At 33.6% G+C, this 18,442-nt stretch overlaps 2 protein-coding genes across 4 annotated transcripts in view; one reads left to right on the top strand and one right to left on the bottom strand.

Annotated features, from left to right (window-relative positions):
- LOC125646896 (uncharacterized) overlaps positions 1 to 771 on the bottom strand; it is an 11,233-nt gene extending 10,462 nt beyond the window's left edge. The window contains exon 1 of one of the 2 annotated variants that reach the window (XM_048873499.2): positions 679 to 771. The gene's annotated coding sequence lies outside the window, so the exon portion shown is untranslated. The remainder of the gene's footprint in view (positions 1 to 678) is intronic. The other variant, XM_048873505.2, reaches the window with a different exon arrangement.
- LOC125646919 (phosphatidylinositol N-acetylglucosaminyltransferase subunit A-like) overlaps positions 727 to 18,442 on the top strand; it is an 18,276-nt gene continuing 560 nt past the window's right edge. Inside the window, exons 1-13 of one of the 2 annotated variants that reach the window (XM_056157084.1) lie at positions 727 to 814; positions 1,153 to 1,279; positions 3,905 to 4,061; positions 4,153 to 4,275; positions 5,968 to 6,143; positions 6,886 to 7,001; positions 8,842 to 8,949; positions 9,074 to 9,180; positions 13,276 to 13,358; positions 15,526 to 15,611; positions 16,807 to 16,990; positions 17,557 to 17,659; positions 18,238 to 18,442. The exon at positions 18,238 to 18,442 is cut by the window's right edge and continues 560 nt beyond it. In XM_056157084.1, coding sequence (XP_056013059.1) covers positions 1,263 to 1,279; positions 3,905 to 4,061; positions 4,153 to 4,275; positions 5,968 to 6,143; positions 6,886 to 7,001; positions 8,842 to 8,949; positions 9,074 to 9,180; positions 13,276 to 13,358; positions 15,526 to 15,611; positions 16,807 to 16,990; positions 17,557 to 17,659; positions 18,238 to 18,357 — 1,380 coding nt within the window. In that variant the 5' untranslated portion in view covers positions 727 to 814; positions 1,153 to 1,262 and the 3' untranslated portion in view covers positions 18,358 to 18,442. Of the gene's footprint in view, positions 815 to 973; positions 1,067 to 1,152; positions 1,280 to 3,904; positions 4,062 to 4,152; positions 4,276 to 5,967; positions 6,144 to 6,885; positions 7,002 to 8,841; positions 8,950 to 9,073; positions 9,181 to 13,275; positions 13,359 to 15,525; positions 15,612 to 16,806; positions 16,991 to 17,556; positions 17,660 to 18,237 lie in introns of those variants that run through there. The other variant, XM_048873589.2, reaches the window with a different exon arrangement.

The raw sequence follows: 18,442 nt of genomic DNA, 5'->3' as shown, positions 1-18,442 counted from the left end.
AAGAAATAATTTTTTTGTAAATTCATTGTATAGTGGGTTATTTTTATTTGATTTAACCCTTCAAAATGATACCACAATTACAAAAACTGTCAGGTAAACACTCTTTGTTATCTTTCATGCAATATGCCTAAGAAAAATGTGCTGAACTAGAGACTATGATGGCCATTTTGAATGTTAACTTTAGAGTTACATATATGTCCCCATTGATCATGCTTTGATGAGTATTATTATATATATAGTTCATAGCTCTATATAAATCAATGTGCTGAATTACAATGAAATACTTTTATTATTTTTCATATAGATCTATCTAAAATAATTTCTTTCTATCAAATATCATTAATAACATGATGAACTTAAATATCTAATTGGATGCCATGCAATGAAAGTGAATAATCATGTAACATTTAATACTATTCTCACTTTCAAGCTAAATATTTCCAATTTTCCCATTCATTCTTTAAAAATCATAAGTCTAGTGACATATCTCATGGGAAATAACGCACATTTCTCTTAATGTCTGAATGAGTAAAACAAAGATGGCGGACGCAGGAGCACAAGAGCATTGAAAAAAGAATAACAACCCATTCCATTACCCGTATATTGCACGTGTTATAAATAAATTGACATGCAATGAATATATTGCTTTTATACAAAGTTTTAACGTAAAACTTATACCATAGTGTCTCTCTGCAAGCAATTCAACAATGATAAATGGTCTCGCCCATTCCGTGCACAAATAACATGGCGGATAACATGTAATTCGGAAAATAGAGGTTCGTATCAGAAAAGGTGAAAATTGCTCAGGAATATGGTAAGTAATGCACCAAATTAACTGAAATTTTCTGGTAATTGTACCAAATAAATAATATTTCTTTATTTCTATAAAGAGTAACTGGATATGCATATTACATTATATTTCAGTGATGACTGTGTTTAAGTGTTTGATTCTACTTTTAGTGTGCGCATCTTTGTTTCCGGTATTTTTTTCTGCATATTTTCAGCATGTTTTAATATTCGACCAGAGACATATATTTACATCTCTTATTGGCTTAACAATGTTAGAGTAGGTTCTTTTTCAAAGTCTTTATAACAATGTTGGAGTAGGTTCTTTTTCGAAGTCGTTATTATTTTTTACTGATGAAAATACAGGTATAAAAATAGTATCAATACCAACCAGGGCCGTCGGCCACTTAAAGAGATGCATATTGACGTCGCTGGTCAAAGAGAAACGAGAGATATGAAATAAAACCAAGAGTAGCATGAAACATTCAATATGGTGAGTATATATTTCAATGATGATATGATGACCTCCTTTTACAACATAATGCATAGGGCCTGGAAAGTAATTCGTTGTATCCGTGATTACCATTTATACGAATAAATGTCTTTCGGCATGATTGTTTAATGGTTTTTAAAGGGCAAAGCAAAAAGTATTTGCATTAGAATCTGTATCCATAACAGGATAAAAAATATCCCGAAGTTAGAACCTGACAGAGCTCTATGATAAAAGTATCCTAATATGTTTTACGGCGTGATCGTGTTTGAGGGCGAATCAAACAAATTTTGGCATTAGTATCTATATCCAAAACAGAACAAAAACAACTCGAAGTTAGCACGAGGACGGAGCTGTATCAAAGCATCCTAATTTTGGATATTTGATCCGCCTATAAGATAAGATAAGTTTATTCCAATTTTGGGCCCAGAGGGCTTAACAGTAAGACAGTTTATAAAGAAGGAAATTCAAAAAAGAAAGAAAGTTTACAACATATTATTGAACGCGGGAAATATAACGCAATTGATGTAAACAGTACATTGTGACGTCATATTCAGCGTCGTTATTTAGCAAATTTACAAACAGCGTTTGAACCACAACAACAAACATGGCGTTAATGGTGGAGTGATTATATATGATGAAGAAAATAAGATTTACATGCTTTTACGAATTTTATGTAACATCTCAGAACGACGTGAACTAGAGTAGACGAGATTCAAAATGGAGAAATACATGTTCACGCGTTAGTATTTGAATCGACGCCATTAGTACCAAAATTTTCAAGTTCCATAGGTATGGTTTAATTTTTCATTGTTTTCCTATATTTTCCTTTTAAACATGTATATATGTGTTCCCTATAGGGAGAGCTCCGCTCTCATGGCCCGAAGGGCCGTGAGAGGGCTTTGCCCTCTATTAAACTATAGACATTTGATCCGCCTAGCTATTCGTTGAATGCGGGAAACATAACGCAATTGATGTAAACAGTGCATTGTGACGTCATATTCAGCGTGGGTGTTAAGTAAATTCACAAACAAAGGGGACATGGTACAATCGCGTCAATCGAAGAGTGATTAAGCTTATTGTCTATATGATTAAGAAAATAAGATTTACATGCTTTTATGGATTTTATGTAACATCTCAGAACGACGTGAACTTGGGTACACGAGATTCAAAATGGAGAAATACATGCTCATGCGCTTGTATTCGAATCGACGCCATTTGGACCAAAATTTTCAAGTTCCATGGATATAGTTTAATTTTTCATTAGTTTTCTATATTTTCCTGTTTAACTTATATATACATGTTTCCTCTGTGGAGAGCCCTCTATCATTTGACTCTACATGTATATATTGCTAGAGGAAATACACTTTGACATGCAGAATATTAAATGATGTCACGTACAGTTGAAGAATGCAGAAACATTTCAAACATACAGAGATAAGCAACTCATACGGCAGCATGTTTACTGCTTAAAATATGTGGCAGTCCCACCTATAAATCATTATTCATTCGTTTGATGAATTGATGTTTATTTAAGTTTATTTCATTCCTATCATAAATTGGAATCGAACATACCAAGTTTTGAAATTATTTGATGATAAAAAAAATTGGCAAATCGTAAACATTTCCTGAAATCTCACAATTTTGCAGAGTTTAGTCCATGTGTCACCTTTTAAAATTTCACTTTCAATTTACTTTGAAGTGAAACATCTTTTAAAAATATTGTATTGTAACGTATAGTGATCTGAACATGCTTGCTGTTGCTTAACTTGCATGATCAAGACAGAGAATCTACCACATCACGAGAAAAGCTGTAGCTCACTAGTCCTAAAAAGAAATTCATGAGCAAGGCAATTGTTAAGAAAATTATACACACCATTATCTGGTACTGGCCTGTATGAGAATGAACTGTGCAATCCACTATGGTGTATATCTGAAAGTATTCTATAGAAGTGGGACTCGGATTTCAATTTATTGTACATTTGTAATTTCAATCTTAAATTTCATTTCAACATATTTTGATTTAACTGTCATATTGATTAAAGGAAAAAGAAGAAAATTAGTGAGGACCCAAAAATAATTTCATTATAATTATGCAGTGTTTCATTGTATCCAATCTCATTGTATACTTAGGCCACTGTCCAGTGTATGTTGTTGGTGCTACTGGACAAATACATTTCTTTAGCTAATGTAAATATAGACTTCTTACATTGCAGAACATCAAAACAAAGTTGCACTCAACTGTGCAAAGTGATGACACATCTTACAGAGCTGAACAAGTTTCATATTAATTGTTAATTTAAGTATTAACGATATAACACAGCATCAATCAATGGGAACCAGTTTATTACTAAGCTTTATGGAAGTTTTGGAATAATTTTACATGTTTTTCATCAATTGAATAAATGTTTTGCTCGACAATCGAATCTCCTCTGTCCACTCGCCTTGTCGTTAAAGCTCACTTGGCGAGTGACCATTAGGCCACTTACTGTACATGCTGGCAGTTATTGTAATTTTTAGTGATACATGTCAATCATCAGAAAATGTATTAGTATAGATCATGATAGATCTTCAGTTATCACAGGGTAAGTGCTAAATCAACTAAATGATATACTTGCCTATCTGTAGCATGGTGTCAGATTTCTTTTATCCCAACATGGGAGGAGTGGAGAGCCACATCTATCAGCTGTCGCAGTGTTTGTTGGAGAGAGGCCACAAAGTGGTTGTCGTGACTCATGCCTATGGAAATAAGAAGGGAGTAAGGTACCTCAGCAATGGTCTGAAGGTAAATCTAGATCCGTCTCGAATCCTGTAGTGTGCATTCACCATTGTTTGCTAAGCACAGGAAGTGAAAATGGTGCTTTTTTTCATTGTAGGCTTATTATCTTCCTTTTATTCCATTTTACAACCAATGCATCCTCCCCACCATATTTACTACATTCCCTCTGCTGAGAAATATATTCATCAGAGAGCAAATAACCATTGTACATGGACACTCTGTGAGTACATCTATCATGTAACTAAAATCACGATATCTTTGTAGATGTAATTGTAAATGTCTAAAAATAAAGCATGATAAAAAATAAAAAAATCACGATATCTGGTTTATTCATTTAAATATAATTAATTTGAAAATATAATTTGTTATGATTTTTTTAGCCATAAACTTGTGTGAGCTTTCCTGATTAAAATTTGCCCTCTGTCTGTTGTTGTTGTCATAATCTTGTTGTTAAACCTTTTAACATTTTGGACAGAACTTATTGATCAATGTCAACCTAACTTATCTTAAAGCATCTTTAGGTAAAGGGATTTGAGTACATAAATGGTGTAAACCTGTTTGACAATGTCATATTTTGATCTATAGAACTTGACATGACCTTTAATCCTCTCATTGAAAACATTTATAATTGTTTTTATACCCCAAGTTGGTGTGTTAATGTGTTTGTATTGCTATTATTAGAATCAAATTGACCATCAATAAACATTGGTTTCTGGTCTTTTTCACCAGAAGTCACCATATAGTCCCAGCACTATTCTCTTTAGAGAAGTGGACAGGGATAGCCATGTGGTTGTAGGATATACCTGTCCACTTCTCCAAAGAGAATATCCCAGCACAACCTAACAATTTATCAGATGCATAAAGCAGTTCCAGCATCTGCTTTGTGTCTGCTCTATCAAAATTTGCATCTGCTCTGCATTGGCTTTTGGGTCTGCTGCAGACCAGACCTTGTCTGTTTGGTGCTGTCAAGCATGACTATTTGCTACCCCCCCCCCCTCCCCCCCCTCCCCCCCCCCCTCCCCCCCCCCCCCCCCTGTGTAATCCAACTCCTTGTTTCAGTATAAATTGTAGTCATTAAATAAGATTAAATGGAGCTGTAAACAAGCACTTAATTTACAGCAAGTGCTATTGTACTAATCACTTCTGTCAAGAAAAATATCCTAATTGAATTTCTGAATTTTCATAAAAACATAAAACACTAAAAACAGAAGTGTGTGTGTAGTGATTCATGATTTCATTTCATTTCTCAATTCTCATACCTCTAGCTGTCCTTAAAGACTCAAGAAACCAGATGCGATGTCAAATGTCAATAAGCAAGTATCCCCATGCGCTATAAATTTTAAAATATCTTTTCAAACCATGAGTCCAAAGTGGGAAAACAAGAGGCATTTAAAGTTTTACATAGGAATGTATAGGTAGATTTTTAAAAATCTTTTTGTCTAGAACTGAATGGGTACACTTAGTAAAATTGATATGCAAGCATCCTTATGTAGTGCAGATTCACATTGTTCAAACCATGACCCTTGGAGTATGGAAAAAAACCACATTTGAGAAGGATTTGAAGTTTAACAAAGAATTTACAGGAATTTCTTTTATTAAAAATTATCAAACGTTGGCTCCTCTTTGGACCAAAGCAAGAAAACAAAATAGGTCCAAATTAGTACATTGTAAATGGAGAATCTATACAAGTTTGTTCAAATGACATGCACCTTTGTTCTTTCTTTCCAAAGTATCTCAGGTGAGCATTGTGGCCCTACAAGATTTGTTTTGTTTTTTACATTTCAGTTATTTAAGCATTCTTATCAATTTAAAAAAAACCCACTGATATCAAACTTACATGATATTGATAAAATGATACATATAAAACAGTACAAGTTTTATGAATATGTGTTCTGCTGGGGGAACATTACAGGCTTTCTCCACGTTAGCCCATGAAGCCATGTTCCATGCCCGTACAATGGGCTTGAGGACAGTGTTCACAGACCATTCCTTGTTTGGGTTTGCTGATGCCAGCTCCATTCTGACAAACAAGGTTCTTCAGTTCTCCTTGTCGGATACCAATCATGTCATTTGCGTCTCTCATACAAGGTGAGTACATTTGAGAAGGACCTAAAGCAGTGGCAGATCTAGAGGGGGCTGGTATGATGGAGGTTGCAATCCCTCCTTTGGTTGAATTCATAAAAAGGGTCATTTTTGCCCTTCTGGGGTCTTCAATTTCCATCCTCCTTTCTTGGGCAGAAAAGGTACAAACTTGAGTTGCAACATCACCACCCCCTGAACAATTTTCTGGATCCGCCACTGTAACGTATTAGGTATATTTTATGTTTGTAATACAGTAGTATTCATGTAGTTTGTGATAAAAACCTGTTTGATGCATACATGTACATGTATATATTTGAAATTTTCTCCTAGTAATATGTCAAAAGATGCATTGAATATCTCAGAAGCACTTATTACCAGTTCATGTAATACATGTTTAGTCAGTCAAAATAAATTCCACATGTTTACTTCAGATAAATATTTCTATAGTTTCCAAATTTCTGGCATGCAGTTTAAAAAATAGACAAGTAAACATTTTTAAACACTTAGTCAATTGAATGTACATGTATTTGATGACAAATTAATGTGTATCTGTAAAAGCTCAACAAATACTTGATTTTGCTGCAAAATTTACAACTGGTATTTGTTTTGTTTTATTTGACCTACTTTAATAAACCTATGATCATAGTTGACATCAAACACAGAATTTATTTAGGTTAGCCTTATGATTAGAAAAATAAGATACATTACAATATTCACAGAACAATTATTATTGTTATTAAATATGAAGCAAAGAAAACACAGTGTTGAGAGCGAGCATTAAGCCTCAGATGGTTTCAGTCATTCCTAATGCCGTGGATGGAACGATGTTCACTCCGGATCCAACAAAAAGACATCGAGATAAAAGTAGGTGTTCAAGGTTCAATGACTCAGTCTGAAATTGCTGATTACCTCTTAGTCAATTCTGTGTACAAATATATCAAACCTAAAAAAAAAATACATGTAAATAATACTTCATTATCTATTACAGGTACATACATGTATATATCTTTAATAACAGATCTTACCAAGTTTTTAGGTCACCTGAGTCACTCAGGTGACCTATTGCTATTGGTCTGTATTCGTCATTTGTCATGCGTTATGTTAACAATTTAACAATTGAACATTTTTAACTTCATCTTCTTCATAAGTACCATTCCAATTCTTTTCAAATTTGGTATGAAGCATCTTTGGGACAAGAGGGACATAATCTGTAAATTTCAGGATTCCAGCACCCTTGGGGCCTTGTGGATAGGACAAAAACAGCCAAAATTCAACCAGTTTTCAAAATTCTTCTCTAGAACCACTCAACTGTAAGAAAAACTAAATGTATAGTCATGTAGAGCAAGAAGGCCGCTACCATAATTGTAAATTTCATGATCCCCGGGGTAGAGTTGCTTACTCCACGGTTGGGCCAATCTTGGCATGTTGTGTTTATGTGTAAAAAAAAAATTTAGATAACATCTTTAATGATATTGATACTAATCTGAAAGTAAATGGATATTTAGAAGGAGCAGGTAGCCTTTTACCAAAATTGTAAATGTCATGATCTCAGAGATAAGGGTTTTAATATCAGGGTGGTCCAAAATGGTCAAAGTGATTACATGTATATATTAACAATTATACATTTTTGAATTCTTGATACCTGCCATTCCAATTGTTTTTAAATTGGTATGAAGCATCTTTGAGATAAGGGGACATAAATCATAAACTTTAGGACTCCTACACCCCTGGGGTTCTTTGGGGCGGGGCACAAACTGCCTAATGTTGACCAATTTTCAAAAATCTTCTGTACAACCACACATCTGTAAGAAAAGTCATGTATAGCAGGAAAGGGTCTATCAAAATTGTAAATTTCATGATCCCCCGGGTAGAGGTTCTGACTCCAGGTTGGGGCCAGACTTGGTATATATTGTGTATGTGTAAAACATTTGAATAACATTTTTTAATGTTGTTGATATTAAATTGAAACTAAATAAGATATTTAGGATCCCTTTGCCAAAATTGTAAATTTTATGATCCCATGCAAGGGTTGGGGTTTTGGTTCCAGGATGGGGCCAAAATTATCATAGACTAAGCTGTGATTATGAAAGACTTTCTGAAGTTTGCTGATACTATATGAAAACTAAATGCATATATAGGAGAAACAAAAGGGGGTGTACCAAAATTGTGAATTTTACAACCCCAGGGTTCTGACTCTTGGCGGGGTCCAAAACAGTAATATAATTTGATGTAAAATATTTTGTATAAAGTCTTCCCTCAGTATGAGTACTTTCAGGGGCATCTTGTTTTATTTAAATGCTGCTGAATATTAGAATTTAGCTTAGATATGCAGAATAGGAAAATTATTATTATAGATTTCTTAACCATTGGGACTATAGTGATACTTTTAACTCAGGTGACTGATAAGTCCTGTGGGTCTCTAGTTAAGCATATTACTGTAAACATCTTTGATTCCAAATGTTTGAATTTTCATGAATTTTTCTGTTGGTACAATTCATGGTGGTTTTAATTTCATGGGACATTGAATATCTCATATATGCAGTGTTCACAATGACTTAATGTATGCAAAAAATTCTTTCAATTGATATCATGTCAAAACATACTAGTGAAATTAAAACCAACGTAATATTTTCCAATTTTACAGTATTGTAAGAGTTGAGATGATTTTTAACCTTTGAGTTTCTTTTCTTGTTTTTGGATGCAGTTACCATTGTAATGGTCAGTAGACTGGTCTACAGGAAAGGCATGGACCTTCTGGCCGGGGTAATACCACAAATCTGCTCTCGTCATCGTGATGTACAGTTTATCATAGGTATGCCTTACAAGTCTACCAGAATGAATACAAAATGAAGCATACATGAATTGTCTTCCCAAGAATTATCAGGATATTTATAGGAAATGCAAATCACTACGTATATATGCATCTATTTTGTCAGGAGGAGAGGGCCCTAAGAGAATAGTTTTAGAAGAGATGAGGGAGAGCCATGACCTTCACGATAAGGTCCAGCTTCTGGGAGCGATCAATCACAGAGATGTCAGAGATGTAGGTGACATGAATTATTGCAACTCTGAAGTCACGCATGTGTGTTATGTCTTAAAGTGACAATCATGTAGATCCATGTGTTCATGGATGTGATAGAATGTTGTAAGAAAACTTGACAATTTTGTGGAAGAACTGAACGGATACACTTAACACACATACATGTATCTTAATGTCAATAGAGAATCTGATACACTTAACACACATACATGTATCTTAATGTCAATAGAGAATCTGTTACACTTAACACACATAACATGTATCTTAATGTCAATAGAGAATCTGACACACTTAACACACATAACATGTATCTTAATGTCAATAGAGAATCTGATACACTTAACACACATACATGTATCTTAATGACAATGGAGAATCTGATACACTTAACACACATAACATGTATCTTAATGACAATTGAGAATCGGATACACTTAACACACATACATGTATCTTAATGTCAATAGAGAATCTGTTACACTTAACACACATACATGTATCTTAATGTCTATAGAGATTCTGAGGTTTCCATAGAATTTTAATATGTCGAGTAAACGTGATATATATATATATAGAATTTTAATACTGTCTGTGACATCACAAACAAAAATCAATTTTACGTAGTTTGTTTACAAAATGTCAGAGAGCGAAGCAAAATTCCCAACAATGCAGTAACATAAATAAATATTGGGGAATTTAACATGTGATGAAAAGAATCTCCCATGGTTTGTGGTTTGATATGATTTATATTCAATGAGTTGTGTGTTTTCTATCTTCTTGCCAAGGCTCGGGGATAGAAAACACACAACTTGTTGAATATAAATCATATCAAACCACAAACCATGGGAGATCCTATATTATATATATAAGTACACACAGAGAGAGAAAGAGAGAGTTGGCAAAAGAGCATAAAAAAAACTACCAGGCATTGTCTTGTAGATTAAGGATAATTTACAAAATCTACCAGACGTTTTAAAAATTTAGCAGACAAAATAAATAAAAACAACCCTGAAATTATTTCAAATTTCTTTTATTTTTAAGTGTCGAGTGTGACAGTTCAAAATATTAACTTTTTTTAAAACAGCTCTCAAGTCTATTTTTTGATCACACAGGATGAAATTTTTATATTAATTTTGTTGTTTGATTTTCATCCTTTTTTGCTCAATATTGTTCAACCATTTGATAGGCCACACAATCAGAAGTAGAATGGCATGCATAATATTGAAAACACACACAGAGTGGGCTGACAATTTCTGGGAAAGCAAGTTCATGGTATAAAAGCATTGAAAATTGAAACAAACAATACACAGATATGATCTTTTTTTTTTTTTTTTTTTTTGGTCTGCTAATATCTACCGGACAGTTTGTCAGATGAGGTTCTAAGTTTTACCAGAAAATTTACCAGAGATATCTGTTAGTCTGGCGTCTTTCGCCAACTCTGCGACACACATATGAGATAATAATTATTCTCAAAAGAAAACAAAAACACATCACTCCAAATAAAATTGCATTAGATTTTGGTTTGATATCAATGACCTTCACCTTTGGACCACTGTATTATGATACTTAGTCATTATGGAAAATATTGGAAATGGACTAATAATTCTTGTTTATTATATAGCTAATAAATAGTCTAATATAAAATCTGCGTAAAATCTAGAGAATGTTAGCGTTCAATATCCTGAGAATTTATTGAACGCTTACTTTGCATTGCGTAAATTGTATGCGCCCGAAACATTCCGAGTATGAGCGTTCAATATTGACGTTACTGTAACAACGTAAACAAGCCAAAATGGCAGACGACGGTCCTCCGAATCTGACAGAGCCGGTATTTGATATTTACTTAAGCAAAATGTTTTACTGTACATAAATTATGATGTCCCCATTTACAAAATCAGTTTGCTTCATGCATTAATGACGGGTTAAATATTGAACAGTTAAGAAGTGCATGCTGTTATTGCACACTGCCAATATTGATGAATTCTCGTCTATTTTGGGGTAGTTTGAGTGAAAAGGGATATAATTTAACAACTAAATACTTTAGCTATATAATAAAAGGGTTATTGAACTTATATAGGTGAATATTGGCACTCGTTGGCTGTCAAAATGCACTCGCAAGCTCGTGCATTTTCACAGCCAACTCGTGCCAATATTCACCAATATAAGTTCAATAACCCTATATTATCTAACGCTCCTTTATTCAACCTTGAGTAACTAATTTTACCAATTAATTTGTAAGTCGCATAACAATAATATAGCTGATATGTTAATATTTTTAACCGTGAGTTGGCTTCAGAGGTACGAGGGAGTAAAGGTAGATTTAAACTCACTAAATCCAAGGAACGGTGCATGTTTAATTTGGTCATTCAACATAACACAGGGTTTGGGTTCTTTTAGAATTGGCTTCTTTTATTGTTTTAGTGGGTCTTAATGAGGAAATCCAGGGGATGGGAGATAAATCTGGTTTTACATTCCAGAAGTCTCCCAGTCAATCACATGCATATTTTATATTAAGCTTATTAGACAAATTCCTGTTGTTTTTATTGGCATATAATGGTAATTTGATGTATCAAATATAGCATTGGTGCAACTGGTTTCTGGGTATTTTTAATATATGTATATATGTACATGTAAATGATTTTTTTGTTGTTGCGATTTTGCTGTTGTGTTGAATATTTGCAAAAATAAATTCGTGGAAAATACTTTCCAAGTTAGTATGTCTTTTAGCAACAAGAATTCATCTAAGTTTCATACATAAAAATAAATCTATAGCGAAGTATGTCAACACCAAAAAAAAATCAGATTTGCCGTATGTACATGTATAAGCGTACAAATCACTATCTCTAAAATCACATATGGATATGTTGATATTTTGTGATTCATTCTATGAAATTTAAAAATATGCTAGAGATATTTTTCAAATTTTAGATAATGTTGTTATTATGGTAAGATAGAGGAAGCATTGAAAGCATGCCAGTGCTGAATCAATGTTATTAAAAAAAACTGTATAAAATGTTTGAAATGCATATGAATTTTTAAAAAAAAAAACCATTATGTATTATGTGATGCAATTATATATAAAGCTTGTCAGCTTGTTCCAAAATACTGTCAAAGATGTCATAATTGTAGGGTTATGATGTAAGTTCATCATGATTCACAAATCTGAAATTACAAAATTGTTTGGTATTTTTTATTGTCTCAGAAGGTTATCTTGTTTGTAAAAAGAATATAATTTGGGGTCATTTGTAATGTTATTTTATAGACCTATTGACATATTGATTAAGGTATAGAAGTCATCAGACATAGGTGTACTTGTATGCTAGGTGTTGTGTAGAATTACCTATTCTTAAAGGATTCAGGTGCATTAACACGAAACACGTCCTTTGAAAGGGTAATCAACACAGCAGATAACAAATAATGAAAATAATTCCTAAGATATTAAATCTAAATTTTTTATTATAATGATTTTAAAAACCCTCCCCCTCCATATTATTTGTTTTTCACAACATGAAATGCTTTCAATTTATCATGAAACTGAATCATTAAAGATACATGTACCTATAAATGAAATTGAGTAGTAAAAAAGCATAATGAAAAAAGCTGAATGACAATATAATAATAGTATGCATAAACTATGTATTAGATATGTTGTGATTCAACAGTGTGGACATTTTTTATGTTATTGCAGTGTTTCAGTTTACAGTTTCAGTGTATTTCAAAACATCATATTGTCAAGTTAAGCACAATTATATATTTTACAATATTCATATACTGGTAAATAATGTACCTTTAATTTTTTGATAGCTAGTTCATAAATTCAGCAATTGATTTTCTTTAATTTACTTTCATAACAGTAGTTCGACTTAATTACTTTTTGATTTGAAAATAACATTACTTCTGAGTCAATTTAATTAACAGATCATCACAATAATCAACTAGGCCTACATATAATTAATGTTTGATTGAAGTTAAATTGATGAATGATGTTTGGATTTACGTGAACTGCCAATACACATACACATCATGACATGTAGCCGATAACTACCTCGGTGGTCTTTAATTTTTATTGCATATTAAAATCATTTTGTTACTGCTCAGGTGCTTGTACAAGGAGACATTTTGATCAACACCTCGCTGACTGAGGCTTTCTGCATCGCTATAGTGGAAGCAGCCTGCTGCGGGTCAGTGTGTATTGTCAACAAAATCATAACAATCATTAATGACCAGTCAAAATGATCAAAGGTTGCTCATAATTGAGGTGAAATGCATTTTTGACATTTAAAATGTGTCAAAATGTGATAGCATTTGAACTACTATAGCTGTCATGTTGTTATGTAATGGGACTGTGAACAGATAGGAAGTTAAAATGCATGGCATTGTGTACACCAGGTGTTCCCGATGATTAGCTAATCTACATTGAAATCTTTAGACTGTGCTTCAGGAATTTCCAAATTGTTTCCCAGCCACCTGAATCAGACATTTTATCACACAGAGCCAGGATGGGATCTTTCTGTAGGTTACCTGAGTCAGAATGGGATCTTTTTGTAGGTTACCTGAGTCGGAATGGGATCTTTCTGTAGGTTACCTGAGTCGGGATGGGATCTTTTTGTTGGTTACCTGAGTCAGAATGGGATCTTTCTGTAGGTTACCTGAGTGAGAATGGGATCTTTTTGTAGGTTACCTGAGTCAGAATGGGATCTTTTTGTTGGTTACCTGAGTCAGAATGGGATCTTTTTGTTGGTTACCTGAGTCAGAATGGGATCTTTCTGTAGGTTACCTGAGCCGGAATGGGATCTTTCTGTAGGTTACCTGAGTCAGAATGGGATCTTTTTGTTGGTTACCTGAGTCGGAATGGGATCTTTTTGTAGGTTACCTGAGTCGGGATGGGATCTTTTTGTAGGTTACCTGAGTCATACAGGTAACCTATGTGGTCTGTTTTTGTCTGTTGTACATTTAACATTTGAACACTTATAGCTTCTTCTTAGAGACTTCTGTGCCAATATATACCAATGGTAATTAATGTTTATAAGGTATTTTGGGTTTGAATTTTGTTGGTTTTGGCTCCTTTGGGGCTTTGAACAGGGCTAATCTAAACGTCTAAAACCTGAATGTCTGGCACATAAACTGGATAAAAACTTAATCAGCTTGGTGGCCAAATTATGAAATTCTGGGTCTAAGGCACAGGCCATGGGGCTTGGCTAGATGGCTGTATGGATCATGATATAATGAAAATGTATTAAATCTTCCAATCTGCTGTCCTAAACATACAGTACATGAATAAATGGCCTCGATCGCATTTGGGAAATCCATGGTCCCTATGTTGGGGTTCAGGCCTTGGGGCGTGGCTATGTTGATATGATGAATTGTATATCAAAACAGTGTCAAATCTTTTTTCCTGGACATCTAGCAAACAAATTACATGTAGGAAATTACTGGTAGGTGCATAATTATAGCCCCTCCCCTGCAAACAAAGTTTAGGTGATAGATAACAACACTAAGTCTGTACATCCATTTGTCCTTCCATCCTACTTTGTGTATGGGTCATTAACATTGTAATAGAGAGGCATTGGAAAATTATATTTACATATTTATCTCCAAGTGTGCTCATTGATAGATGTGTTGTGACTTTAAACACAAGATAATCTGGTTAAGGTTATTGCTAGAAAAAGTTAGAAATGTTTGTGCCACAATTTTTTGATGGAGGAACATTGACAGTGATAATTCACACAAAGTTTTCGTATGACCACTCAGTGTGTCATGATCTTGAACTCCAAGGTCATTTGGCAAGGTCATCAGCAAAAATGTTAGAATAATTGGTTCCTGTTCATACCTTTGTGATAGGGAAACATTAGATCATGGTATTTGGCACAGAGGTTGTTAACAGGTAAAGCATTGTGAACACAAAGCAAGGCTATTTGGCCAATGTCTCTTGTAAAATAATGGTATGGTATTTGCAGGACGCAAGGTTGCTTATGATGAGGATGCCGTGTGTCATTACCTTGGATAAAAGTCAGTTATTTAATTAAGGTCAAGGTCACCAGTAAAAATATTAGAAACCACAACTTGTAATGATGTGTCATTAGAAGCTCTTACTTGGCACATATTGTGAATGACCACACCATTTGGCCAATATCAGGGTTATTGTTTGATAAAGAATTATTTGTCCAGGTCATATTTCATTATGAAGAAACAAGAAGTGTTCATCTCCTAAGATCATAAAAAATCTGACAATATCCAGTTCTCAAGGGTTATTTATTTATTTAAGAGTTTGAATGACAATTTTATTTATTTATTTAAGAGTTTGAATGACATTTTTTTTTTCTGATTTGTTTGTATTTCGTTGAGCAGGTTATCGGTAGTTAGTACACGAGTAGGTGGGGCACCAGAAGTCCTCCCACCCGATCTGATCTACTTTGCAGAACCCAGTGTCAAAGGTATGTGACTGACAGACTTAAAGCTACACAATGTATGCTGTGACGTACAACTGTAAGATTTGGCTGGAACGCCTAAGTTGTTATGTTAAATGTGACTGAAATAGAGTAAAGGTTAGGTTGCAACATACAACTTTAATATACGACTAGGACACCAGTATTGTTGTGTTAAATGTGACCAATCTAAAATTACCTGTTATGTGGTGTATGTATTTTGTGCAGAGTGTCTTGGTGTAAATACATCAAAGAGTGAAGCGTATCTTCTGTAAAATTCATTTGTCTAGTATATCATACTAGTAAATTTGTGTGGCTTTAGATTTAGCTTTGGAAAAAATTGTATCGTGTTGCATGATGGACGTGGTTATTTACATGTAGGTCCACCCTTGTCTTGCTGTTGGGAACTCTGTCAAGTTTTTTCATTTAAAGGTCAATTTCCTGTCATAACTCATGTTAATCTCTAAATTGATGGATAAACTTTGCTCATGTGTTTGATGAGGAATACAATGTTAGGTATTCAATGCATAACGAATAGATATAGAACAATTTTTAATGATTTAAATCACGATAAACATTTATTGTATATTATTAGAAGCTGATCTTTTTGCACTTGAAACTTTTTAGAAGAGTTATCTGCACTTGATAGACAGATAGAAATTTTTTTTTTAATGTAATTTTCTGAAAATCTCTGTGGTAAATGATTAATTTTACTGTATATTTTTACAAAGAGAAAGATATTTTTAAACTTTTTGCCAAGAGAGATTATGATTAAATGTATGAAAATAGGTATGAAAATAAAATTTCTTTATAAAACTTTTTAATAAACATGCTCTTCCTACTGATTTCAATGCAAAATTCAAGGGGAAATAAATCAAGCAGTAATGAACATTTTGTAAATTCCTATGGTAGATTATTTTTATTTGATGAACCCTTCAAAATGATGTCATGATTACAAAAATAACACCATCTGTTTATTTGATATGAAATATGATCTTTATACATTGAATTTCTTAAACTGTTTCTGATTCCATTAAGAGGTTTATAAGCCAATGTAAACATATGTACTTGGGCATACAGAAAGATGCTACATTAATTGTTTGCAAGAAAATCACATTTCGTTTAAGATATTGGTAGTACACTAACTGCAGTTTTAATGCAAGGACCAGAGATCTTTGCTTAAGATTCTTTTTAATTATGTTAGATTTGGTTCAGACATTGGACAAAGCTATTGAGGACAGAAGAAAGGAAAATTTTGTTCCTCCATTTGAAGCTCATGAAAGAATTAAGAAAATATACACTTGGAGAAACGTAGCCAAGCGTACAGAGATTGTGTATGGCCATGTTATGGAGGAAACTCCGAGTGACTCAGGAGACAGACTTATCAGGTCTTAATTTAGAGACTTTGGCAAAACAGACAATTTTTTAGATATGTGAAAGTGATTACAGTACCCTGGCAGAATACCAACAGCTTACTGCACAGTTATGTCTCTTTAAATTAAACAGCTTATTGCACAGATATGACTCGTTATCTTAGTTTAGGAAATGTGTAACTTACTGCAGTTATGTTCCTTTATCATAGTTTTGGGAATGTGTAACTTAATGCACAGTTATGTCCCTTTATCATAGTTTAGGGAATGTGTAACTTACTGCACAGTTATGTCCCTTTGTCTTAGTTTAGGGAATGTGTAACTTACTGCAGTTATGTCCCTTTGTCTTAGTTTTGGGAATGTGTAACTATGTACATTTCAGTCTTCTATGCAAGAAGAATCTTTGTAAAATACCCCCCCCCCCCCCATTTTTTGTTTAAAAAGCACAAATCAAATAAATATAATCAAAGTGGAAGACATAATTGACTGAATGTGCTTATAATGTTTAATTCTATTAAGTTTAGTACATGCCAGTACATAATGTATTCTTTCAAATGGTATTTTTCTTTTCCATTTAATTGAAGCTTTTACAAGTGTGGCCCATTGTCAGGAAAGCTGTTTGTGATTGCTGCAGTACTCAACATGTTTCTTCTGTGGATATTGGAAACATTATGGCAACCAACACAGGTACCTGCATTGAATGAATGTTTTTAGTTCTCTAAATTAAGAACTTACAAATGTACATGTACCTGCCTTGTTTGTCAAAAACATCAAAGGAAACCACTGGTGTAAAATCTGCAGTATACCATGTGACATATGATGATGGTTATCATTCTCCTATAGAAATGCTGTATTAACATTACTGCAATATAGTATGAATATCAAGGGCACTGTCCAGCAGGACATCCCCTCAAAACATGACATTAAGTGGGTATTATTCTTGTCAATTAAAACATCAATCATTTTCTTCTCTCTCCCACCTACAATGTATATACCAAACAGAAGAATGGATAATCTTAAGTTATTCTTTCCATTTTTCCACAGCTCTTGCTCATTTGTTGTATTCAGTTATTAGCTGTGACCTTGACCAATGCAGACCCTTTTGCCTCCCTCTCTCTCTCTCTCTCTCTCTCTCTCTCTCTCTCTCTCTCTCTCTCTCTCTCTCTCTCTCTTCCCAATCATCTCTTATAATAAAGAGAAGAAAAACAAGATATGATTATAATCAGCCTATTAGAAAGCCTCCCTCCATTGTTATGTTCTTACAGGAAATAGAATATGCAGTGGATTTGACACCATTACAGAATTTCAAATGCAGACGACCAAGTAGAGATGATGATAGTGCAATGATTGATAAACAATCCATCAAGAGGACTCCACAGAGATAATCCACCCACCCAGTGATCAAATATTTGTATTTTTCTAAACTTATATTGTATACAAGTACAGTATTGCATTCTCAAATGTTACACA

The sequence above is a fragment of the Ostrea edulis genome, chromosome 1 (genome assembly GCF_947568905.1).
Source record: "Ostrea edulis chromosome 1, xbOstEdul1.1, whole genome shotgun sequence".
Taxonomy (NCBI): Eukaryota; Metazoa; Mollusca; class Bivalvia; order Ostreida; family Ostreidae; genus Ostrea; species Ostrea edulis.
The sequence above is the reverse complement of the archived record's forward strand: the minus strand, read 5'-3'. Positions and strand labels throughout refer to the sequence as shown.